Here is a 10,659-nt window from a genome sequence, read left to right on the forward strand (position 1 = left end):
GCACTGATATATACACCTTTCCCTACCTCCACAGGTATATATGTGTGTGACTGATATACATATATATATATATATATCTGTTTCTTCAAAACGTTGAATGTGGAAAAGCACCGAGTCAATGGCTTTCTTCGAAACTTAATTATTCCCTCAAGCATATAGTTTTTAAGGAGCTGAACGTTGTTTAATTAGAATGACGCAACTTTTGGTGTCATAATTAACTTGGAATTTGTTTCTAAATTGAATATTATAGTCAACTGCCATCGAAATGTTGTGATCAAATAGCATCACATTGTAACAACAAAGATTAAAAAAAAGGTAAGCATTGTGTCTTCTAGCAGATGACACGTTAATCAATTAAGAATTTAAACTGATTGAACCTCCTCATGAAAAATTATATATTACAAAGACAAGTAGGCATTCTGATGCAGAAACTAAGTTGACTTTGGCACAGATCCAGATAGATCACAACGCATCCCCACAAGGCAGAAAAAAACATAACACGATTCTATACTAAAATAATGATTACATGCAACGCATGAACCTATAGGAAACAAAATAAAGTGCAACTGCATTTTGATTCCATTTCTTTATAAGCTTCATAGTAATTTTTTTTTTTTTTTTTTTGGCGAAACGATGAACCGATAATAATTTATATTAGTGGTGCTCATATTTAAGTTAACTTGGAAGAAAAAAGTCAACGGAACATTTTGGCGAACTCATATCTAATCTTGGGTTGTATTTTGTGAACCTTATCTCATAGCTAACCGACAGACCCACTGATTAGTGATTACCCCATACTCCGGCTACTTCCACTGAATTCCATCTTTCATTGAGTCAGCAATTAAATTTGGAACCCTCCAAGGTGTAGAACCGTAGATCCACATGAAATCATTTGATTATATCTGCTAACAGTTTAGAATATGACAATTTTTTGTTTGTTTATAACTTTTACTTGCTAACAAGATATGATATAAAATTGTGGAAATATTGATTTGAACATGCAATTAATGTTTCTTATAAGAGATAATTTTATATTTTACATATATAAAAGCAGGGAATAACTTTTGTCATTTTAAAGGATATAAGATTATATCATTTTAGATCTCAACCTTTGACTTCATCCATCAACGGTTATAATTTGTTAAATCAAAATTATTAATTAATTAATAATAAATTTGGCTCATTAAGTTTGACCCAATAGACTATAACCGTTGATGTAAGGAAATCAACGGTTAGGATCTAAAATGATATAAGCTTATATCCTTTAAAATGACAGATTTGTTTTCCATAAAAGTATATAAGGCCTTTATTTTTTCTCACTCTCTCTTCTCTTTATATGATCTCACATGAGCCTCCCACATTTTTTTATGTGTGTATTAGAGAATAATATAAATCATTATTAAAAAGGCCTTCACCCATCCCCCAAGGGTAGCTCAGTTGGCAGCTGAGCTCCCAAGGGATTGCTTGGTGCAGGGATCAAACCCTGCCTCAAGCAGTTTCTCGGAAAATCTTTGGGAGCCAGAGGATAAGCCAAAAATCTTCGGTTAGGGGATTAGTGTCGTCCTTTCTCCGGTTGCGAAGCTTAGTGCACCCACTGTTACAATGAGGGGCTAGCCCAAACGGGCCGTACCCCGAGGGCATGGTGCCCGGAGAAGGTTGAATGGGGATAAGGTCACAAGTTCGATCCCATTGCCTTCTACTTGTGGAATTAAATAAAGCATAAGGTAAAAAAAATAGAAAAAATTGGGGCTATGCAATATTCTTTTTTCAAACCCAAAGAGCTCTTACATGAAGTGTATATTAAAGAATAATATAAACTATTAAAAAGATCGTCATCTAACACTTCAAGATTTTGGGTTGAAGTGATTTTTTATAGTGTGTGTAGGAGATAATTTTATCTCATACAATATAAAAATCATTAATCCCTTTGAATATATACACGATATTTTTATTTTTATTTTATATGTACGGTGGCCATGAAATTACGTCTATACAAACTTCATGGTGTATAAAAGGAGAATATACAAGAGATATGCTTTGTAGAGGTGTTGGCGGTCTGGATTTGATCGGTTTTGGAAGCAAAAATCATCTGATCCAATTCCTTCAGTTTGATCATGTAATCATCTATTCAGTTCGGATTTTTTTTCAAATCCAATCTGATCTGATCCAATATTTTTCAGTTTGGATTGGATCGGTTTTCGGTTTTTTGAAAATCCTAAAATTTATTTCATTATTATTGTGCAAATAACATCTTTTGTATATATTGACTTTGTATTTTTTTTTTTTTGAAATATAAAAGTATCAGTAAACGATATATAATTTATTTATTTTGGCAATGAGATATGAAACTCTACACAGATGAAATTTTGTTGATGAGATGTGGCTAGATTTTTTCTTGGGTTTAGTTGATGGGTTAATGGATCTTGGATTTAGAAATTTTTGGGCTATGATTGGAGAAAGACCCAAGTAGGTAGAGGAGAATTAATATATTATATCGGTTTGGATCAACCCATCCGAAAATCGATCCAATCCAATTAAAATTTGCGGTTTTTTTCGGTTTTCGATTTTTCGGTTTTCAGTTTATTCGGTTATCGGTTTTTCGGTTTGGTTACCGCGGTTTTAATAAGTTTGGATCGATTGATGAACACTCCTAATGCTTTGTGTGTTACTTTACCAATATTCATAGTTGCCCTGCTGGTATGTCCGCATAACGAGTTTCGAACCATATTACGCCCTTTATTGCACAAAATGTGTAGCTAGTTTAGGTTTATCTCATTTGTAAGAAAAAAAATAAATTAATTAACTGGAGTCTTCAACAGAAAGACAGCGTTAGCTTTAAATATTTTATGCTTCTAAGCATATTGTAGATGCCAGGGTCGCATATCCCCCGCACTTATGCCAGTGTTTCGTGGGTGGATTTGCATAATTTTTTTTTTTTTTTTTTATAATAGATTTGGATAACTATTTAAACTCTTACTGTTGTGCAGTATTTTTAACGCATCTCCTCGTATATGAGTATTTTGAACTTGAAATATGGATATATATGGTCCCATTTTTCTTTATACCTTAAGCCAACTTAATTTCACTAAAATATGTTAGGCTTCTTACTTTAATCTTAAGCCCAAACTCATTCAAGGGTTTTTTAAAATCCTAAACTGTAGATTCTTGAACCTTCCCATCTCCTCTGTATATTCATTAATTGTGGGTGGAGGCTAGGTTAGATGATTTGAGAGATTTATGAGCAAAGCTTTAAGCTTTGCATTTGAGAGACTTCAGTTTAAGTGAAATATCTCTAGTAAAGTTTGACTATCACTATTGTTGGAGATGGTTGAGTGAATCATCACTTTGGTGAAGCTTAATTCTTTGTATCCATTATTATCATAGTGGAAATTTGAACTAAACTAATTTTTGTGGGATTTTACTTCGTTGTGTGTAGTTTAGATTGTCAAGATCCTACATTTAAGATCTTTTTAATTGATTTCCGCGAGAAGGCTGTGAAAGTCGAGTCGAGGGACTGACTTGTCCCAACCGAGATAGAAGAACCGAATTCCCAACAAAAAGTGGGGCGATAAGAATCAAATTCGTGGTAAAAAAATTCTGATACTACAACAAATAACCATTTTAATCTAACAGCTCAAGGCGCGCGCGCGCGCGCGCGCGCGCGCGCGCGCGCGCGCGCGCGCGCGCGCGCGCGCGCGCGCGCGCGCGCGCGCGCGCGCGCGCGCGCGCGCGCGCGCGCGCGCGCGCGCGCGCGCGCGCGCGCGCGCGCGCGCGCGCGCGCGCGCGCGCGCGCGCGCGCGCGCGCGCGCGCGCGCGCGCGCGCGCGCGCGCGCGCGCGCGCGCGCGCGCGCGCGCGCGCGCGCGCGCGCGCGCGCGCGCGCGCGCGCGCGCGCGCGCGCGCGCGCGCGCGCGCGCGCGCGCGCGCGCGCGCGCGCGCGCGCGCGCGCGCGCGCGCGCGCGCGCGCGCGCGCGCGCGCGCGCGCGCGCGCGCGCGCGCGCGCGCGCGCGCGCGCGCGCGCGCGCGCGCGCGCGCGCGCGCGCGCGCGCGCGCGCGCGCGCGCGCGCGCGAATGCGCGCGCGCGCGCGCGCGCGCGCGCGCGCGCGCGCGCGCGCGCGCGCGCGCGCGCGCGCGCGCGCGCTGCTAAATGATCTTTATATATATATATATATATATATATATATATATATATATATATATATATATATATATATCTGACAACCTCAAAATTTACTCGTCATGTATCATGCACACCGTTCTGAATTCTATTAAACGTGTCGAAATTAGGATATTTCAATGGACTTATTTTTATATGTCACCGTCAATTACTCCTCTGAAGTCAACCCAAATATCTTAATCACAAATTTGGCTTCATATCTTAGACGAACATGTATTGCTACTTGCATGTAACTTTAAGAAGCTGCACAAGCCAGAAATTTGTGTATAATGATTGTGAGCTTATTTGTTTTGCATGGCAGGAAAGGGTAAGTAACTGTTTCTGTGCATTGTGACATTGCCGTACGGTCTACGCAATTGTGCACAAGAAAGAAGAGAATTGTTAACCAATGTTTATTAAAGGAAATATTAGATCTGTCACATGTTTAACTTAAATAAAGTTGAAATGATTAGTATAAATATAATATAGCAATAGTGAAGAAGTGCCAAACATATGCAAGGGGTAGAGAAAAAGCCACTGACCCTATAAGGTTGGCTAATAATCACATATCCATCATGTAAAAGCATTTACTGACTCTGCATTCTGGTACAGTAGCATTACTTTGCATAAAATAAGTACAATTCTTAAATTTACTAAAGATGACTCCACTTGACATTCTATTTACTTTTCTCATTTTTCGTGTAGTATATATATATGGTGGGTCACTTGTGGCCTATAAAAAGAGATAGTCAGAGGCTGAAGATCCTAGCGTTCAGACATACAAATCTAAGGTGAAGTCCACATCTTGGCAAAGAAATGAAGTCCATCTTTGCTTTGTTGGTATTCTTCTTTCTTCTCCTGGTAAGCTTTTATGAAGCGATTAACTCTATGAAAATTCATTTTATCTTTTATGAAGCTTATTTAATTTTAAACTTGCATCAAATCCAAGCAGTGAGGAATTTCCTGATTTCATCCAAGTAACTTGGTTGTCTTTGAAATTTGAACCAATGAGTTTTATCCTACGTTAATTGTTCATGACCTTTATATTTTCTCTTTAATGAAATAGGTTGCAAACCTCAGTTATGCAAGAAAAGACCAGGGAGACTATTGGAAGAATATGATGAATGACCAACCTATGCCAGAAGCAATCAGAGACCTCCTTGTTCAGGATCCAAAAGTATCAGATGCAGGGAAGGATCATTTTATTCGGGACTTTGATATAAAGCCTAATATTATATTATATCACACCCATGTTGTGTCTAAGAAGCAGAAGCAGAAGCAGAAGGCCTTTGTCAAGAACTATCAAGAAGGGTTGAAGCTCAAATCATTTGCTCATGATTAGCGACGTCAGATACACACATCTCTAGATTGGAATATAGACCATAGATACCATGATGTTTAGTATCTTGTATTGAGAAAGGGATTAGTATTTAAGGTTTTTTTTGTATGACAGCTATTGATGTTTCTAAATCTCTCTTTCTGTTGAACGCTTGAACCCTTTGTTTAAAGATGTATTTTTATGGTTATCCTTTTTTTGATGCATCTATTTTTTGGGTCCTTCAGATTTTTTATAATCAATAGACGTGATGTTTCTTGTCAGCATTGATCTTCATAAATTCTTACCCAACTTTTGCTCCCCAAATTTATACTGTTTTGTGCACACAATCTACTTGGTGAAACTTGGATGATCTTGGTCATTCTGATAACATTTTTATCTTTATTTGAGCTTTTTCCTTCTCAGAGTTTCAAAGGAAAGGATGCCTATTCATTTTAGATCAAAATTTTATAAGATGATACAATTTTATCTTCCTCGTGGATGAAGGCAGGTGATATGTTCAAAGTACTAATCTCCCAGTGGAATGAATCTCTGTAGTGATAGGCCTGGTGCCAAATATCATAACTCAAAATCATCAGTCTTCCTCTCCTCGAATCAGTTAACTACTTAGCAAGATCCTGTTATTGTCTCGTCGAAAATCCGGCTGTTGTGCACAACGTATTAAAGCCAATTCCCCTTTTTTATCGGTATTATTGGTATCCTTAGTATTACTATAAGTATCGTCATTTTCAAACCTGTTCTTCCATTTCGAGTCAAGAGATAGATAAATAGACACATCCAATTCCATCGAATTGAGTATGATTGTATGTGTGATAACATCTACTATATCAGGAATATCAATGAACCCTAGGTATCCTACATCTGAACTGAATTCTTTCTGATTAAGGAATCTCTTTCTAGTTGCTCTGGAACAATTAGGAGATTCTCTAGAAGAAATACGAAGAATAGTTTATTAAGAATAGATCTTTTCCTGTATTAATTAATATGACCATGTTATATAGGAGAATCCTAACTATTCACAGACAAATCAACGATAATGGAAAATGAGAGAGAAAAAAAATTAGAATAGAAAATGACAAGATCATCACTATTGATTTGCCCGTAAATAATTAGGATTCTATTCACTCTCCAATTTATTACCGATGACATTGACAATATGTACTGCATAGGCAGGTTTAGAATATGATTGCTTGCACCACTGAAAATGTTGATTTCTAAATGGTATTAACTTTTAATAGTACTCTAAATCAAAGAAAATTGTATTAATAACAAGTAATACTTCTTATTTAATCTTTTGGGGCCCAGTTGATTGGTACGGTTTGTGTACTTTGCAGAAACAAACATATCATATACCATGATTGTTTTTTTTGTTTTTTTTTTTAGAAGCAGAAACAACTAATTTTGCATGAATCAAAGCCCGTTGGGCTTGAGGGTCTCATAGAGGGATTCTAAAATTGGGTTGGAGTGCCGAGTGCCCATGTGGATACCCCATTTAAAGAAACCTGCATTGGCAGGATTCATCAATCAGAGAATTCCAACTAGTGTTCGATTACATTAATTAGAAATACAGTGTTGCTGACATTAGGAGTCACGACTTTAATTACTAAAATTACTTCTCCTCCTTTCTCAAATTGATTCTTTGTCTGTGTTTTTCTTCACTTTCTTTTGATTTTTGTGATAAGTGTTGTTCTTTTGGAAGACATGTGTCGGTGCGTGAATTTGCTGGAGCTTGAAGAAATGAGTGTGTTGTACGATCCAATATTGGAGACATTCGCAAGTTGTGGTGTGTGTAGGTGTCCACAGCACATGCATATACTGTCTCCAATTGTGAAATGTGTTACTGTTGCACGTGCTGTGTGGTTGTGGGTAAGTGTCTTGCGTTGCATATGTGATGTGTTATTTTGTGGTGCGTGTCCTTTAACTGTACATTGTTTTAAAATGTAATGACATTTATTTTTCACTGCCTTCTTGCTAATTATACTGAAAACCACTTTCTTCAAACACCTTTTGTTATTCCCTTCATACATTAATACTTGCTCTTATTATTGGTTATTTTACTATAAATAGGTAGTGAGATATCATTCGACATTCATACAAACAATAAAAAGAGAAAGCAAGGACTTCCTTTTTATATTGAAAATGAGACCAGCTCTTGCTTTGCTTCCTCTTTTCTTTGTTTTCTTGGTATGTATTCCTTTCGTTGCTTCACAATTTCTATTAATGATATCCTTTCTTATCTTATCATTAGTTTGTTATTGCCTTCTCCTCTAAATAATAGTAAGGGATTCAGATGAATTGGTTTTAACATCAATCAATAATCAAATAATTTGGAGTGAATGAAATAAAATAAACTTGACTAAATATGAGGAAAAAGCAGCATGCCACAACAAAATAATTTCATTACGTTACTTTACTCAAATTTCATGCAGTCCAAGGTTATTTTTAATATTTTCTTCCCTACTTCAAAATGATAAATATCTGTTGGACTCTAATTAGTTTTCAACTCTATTTATTAGTTGGCATCATGATCTCATTTTCTAATATTGGTTTGAAATTATATTCTGTATTATGGCTTCTTGAATTGGGAGTTGGGATAGTAATCTGACCACCATTTCCCCCTTTTTTTTCTGTGTTGTTCTTGTAATTTTTGTGAAGTTTGCTGCTACTGTGGAATCAAGAAAAGATGCAGGGGAATATTGGAAAATGGTAATGAAAGATCAGGAACTGCCAGAAGGAATTCAAGGTCTTCTTCAGTTGACATCTGAGATCCAAACTGAAAACAACCCCAAGACTCAAGAGCAACTCAAGCACAAATGTGAAGAGCCTCTTGTCACAAATACACAAGTTACCATAGAAAAAAAGGTCTTCAAGGAAGATTTTGAACCAAGACCCAGTGTCACTAAATATAATGGTGATGAGCCATTAGTGAAAGTGAATAATGAATTTGAACTCAGGCCAAGCCTCACTAAATATGATACTAAGGAGCCACTAGTGAACATTGAATTTGAACCCAGGCCAAGCTTAACTAAGTATGACGGTGAAGAGTCACTAGCGAATAGTGAATTTGAACCCAGACCAAATCTCAGTAAGTATAATGATTAAATGAAGAAAAAGAATGCAGTTGTAACAATGCAAAGTGTGTATGTGATTAATATGGTGTAATGTACTATGGTTTTTGAATAAGTTATATATAAATATTGGATGATGAGAATGATAATGATGATGAGTGTTTCCTTTAGGTTTATTACTGACTCAACTAATTTAGGATAAAAATAATATTGGGAAAGTATTTAAGGGGTTTTTTTGTTTGACAGCAATTGATGTTTCTAAACCTCTCTTTCTGTTGAACGCTTGAACCCTTTGTTTATAGATGTATTTTTATGGTTATCCTTTTTTTTATGCATCTATTTTTGGGTCCTTCAGATTTTTTATAATCAATAGACGGGATGTTTCTTGTCAGCGTTGATCTTCATAAATTTTTACCCAACTTTTGCTCCCCAAATTTATACTGTTTTGTGCACACGATCTACTTGGTGAAACTTGGATGGTCTTGATCATTCTGATAACATTTTTATCTTTATTTGAGCTTTTTCCTTCTCAGAGTTTCAAAGGAAAGGATGCCTGTTCATTTAGATCAAAATTTTATCATGATACAATTTAATCTTCCTTGTGGAGGAAGGCCGGTGATATGTTCAAAGTCTTTAGGTTTTCTTTGAGAGTTTAGAGAGAAAAGAAATGGATACAAGGGGAAGGAAGGAAAGAAAATTGAAAGGTATTCTCTTTCATTATTTGGGAGTAGAAAAAATGATAAGGGAGAAATTGGAGGGTAGATGAGATATTTTCACAATTTTATCCTTTTCAAAAAAATTAATGTAATTATTATATTAAACAAAATTATTTATATATTTTTCACACCACTAAAAAAGATCATATTTTCGACAAAATTTTTACATTGCAAACGACGAAAAATTTATCAAAAAATTACTTTTTCGTCTGAATACATTTCGTCGAAAGGCAACGAAATTTTATTAACCGATGAAATTTTTACAAAAATAAATTTTCTATCAAAAATTTTGACGGAATTTAATTTCTGTCAAAAGTTTTGACGAAAATAATTTCTTAAATATTTTTTACGCAAAAAAATTCCATCAACAATTTTGACGGAAAAAAAAATTTCGTTAAAATTTTTAACAGAATATTTTTCGTCCGAAATTTCGAGGAAAATGTGTCCTGATGAAAATTTCGAAAGTAGAAACTTTTTTGTCAAAATTTTTTAGGGAAATATTTCTGTCGAAAATTTCGATGGAAATTTTTTACAGGAATATTTTTCGTCAAATTTTTTAGTGAAATATTTTTGGTCAAATTTTTTGACGGAAATGTGCTCGTTGAAAATTTTGATAAAAATGATTTTTAACTAAAATTTTGATCGGAATATTTTTCGCCAAAAATTTTGGATGACAATATATTTTGTCTAAAATTTTGAAGGAAATTTTTTTCGTCAAAAAATATGACAAAAATATTTTCGTCGAAAACTTTAGACGAAATATAGATTCTGTAAAGAATTTTGACGAAAAAATTTTTCGTCAAAGATTTCGACAAATTTAGTTTTCTGTCAATATTTGGACGAAGTTTAGATTTCGTAAAGAATTTTGACAAAAAAAAATTTCCGTCAAATTTTTTTACAAAACTGTTATTCATCACAAATTTTTACAAAAATATTTTTCGTCAAAAAATTTCACTGGAAAAGTGTTCCGTTGAAAATTTCAATGGAAATGTGTTTCGTCAAAATTTTCGACGGAAATATTTTTCCTTGAAAAGTTTGACGAAATATTTTAGTTGACAGTTTCGACGGAATTTAGATTCTAACAAGAATTTTGACTGAGTTTTTTTTCCAAAAAAAATTGTCAGTGATTACGGTCAAATCTTGTTCCGTCTTTAGTTTCGACGAAAAAAAATTCCATCTCTATTTTCGACGTAATATGATTTTCGTCAAAAATTTCGTCACTATTTTCAACGAAATATTTTTTGTCGATAAATTTTGTCAGTATTTGAGACTTTCCTAATAATGTCACATTTAAAAATGATTCATATTTATGTAGTTTTCATATTTTAATGCTAAAGGTAGATAAGTAATTTTCAATATTTTCCCTTTTAAACCCCCAAATTGTG

At 35.3% G+C, this 10,659-nt stretch overlaps 2 protein-coding genes across 2 annotated transcripts; both read left to right on the forward strand.

Annotated features, from left to right (window-relative positions):
- The first annotated feature begins 4,902 nt into the window (after nucleotides 1-4,902).
- LOC133307168 (organ-specific protein S2-like) lies at nucleotides 4,903-5,732 on the forward strand. The gene is made up of 2 exons (XM_061507619.1): nucleotides 4,903-5,015; nucleotides 5,221-5,732. Exons 1-2 carry the CDS (start codon nucleotides 4,971-4,973, stop codon nucleotides 5,494-5,496), a joined length of 321 nt encoding a protein of 106 aa, XP_061363603.1. The 5' UTR covers nucleotides 4,903-4,970; the 3' UTR covers nucleotides 5,497-5,732.
- Nucleotides 5,733-7,598: 1,866 nt separating this feature from the next.
- Nucleotides 7,599-8,643, forward strand: LOC133307164 (organ-specific protein P4-like). Its single transcript, XM_061507613.1, has 2 exons — nucleotides 7,599-7,674; nucleotides 8,146-8,643. The coding sequence occupies exons 1-2, from the start codon at nucleotides 7,630-7,632 to the stop codon at nucleotides 8,590-8,592; spliced, it is 492 nt and encodes a 163-aa protein (XP_061363597.1). The 5' UTR covers nucleotides 7,599-7,629; the 3' UTR covers nucleotides 8,593-8,643.
- The last annotated feature ends 2,016 nt before the right edge of the window (nucleotides 8,644-10,659 follow it).

This window comes from Gastrolobium bilobum, unplaced genomic scaffold (assembly GCF_033153095.1).
Source record: "Gastrolobium bilobum isolate Gb01-03AN ecotype WA unplaced genomic scaffold, APGP_CSIRO_Gbil_v1 utg39213, whole genome shotgun sequence".
Lineage (NCBI taxonomy): Eukaryota > Viridiplantae > Streptophyta > Magnoliopsida > Fabales > Fabaceae > Gastrolobium > Gastrolobium bilobum.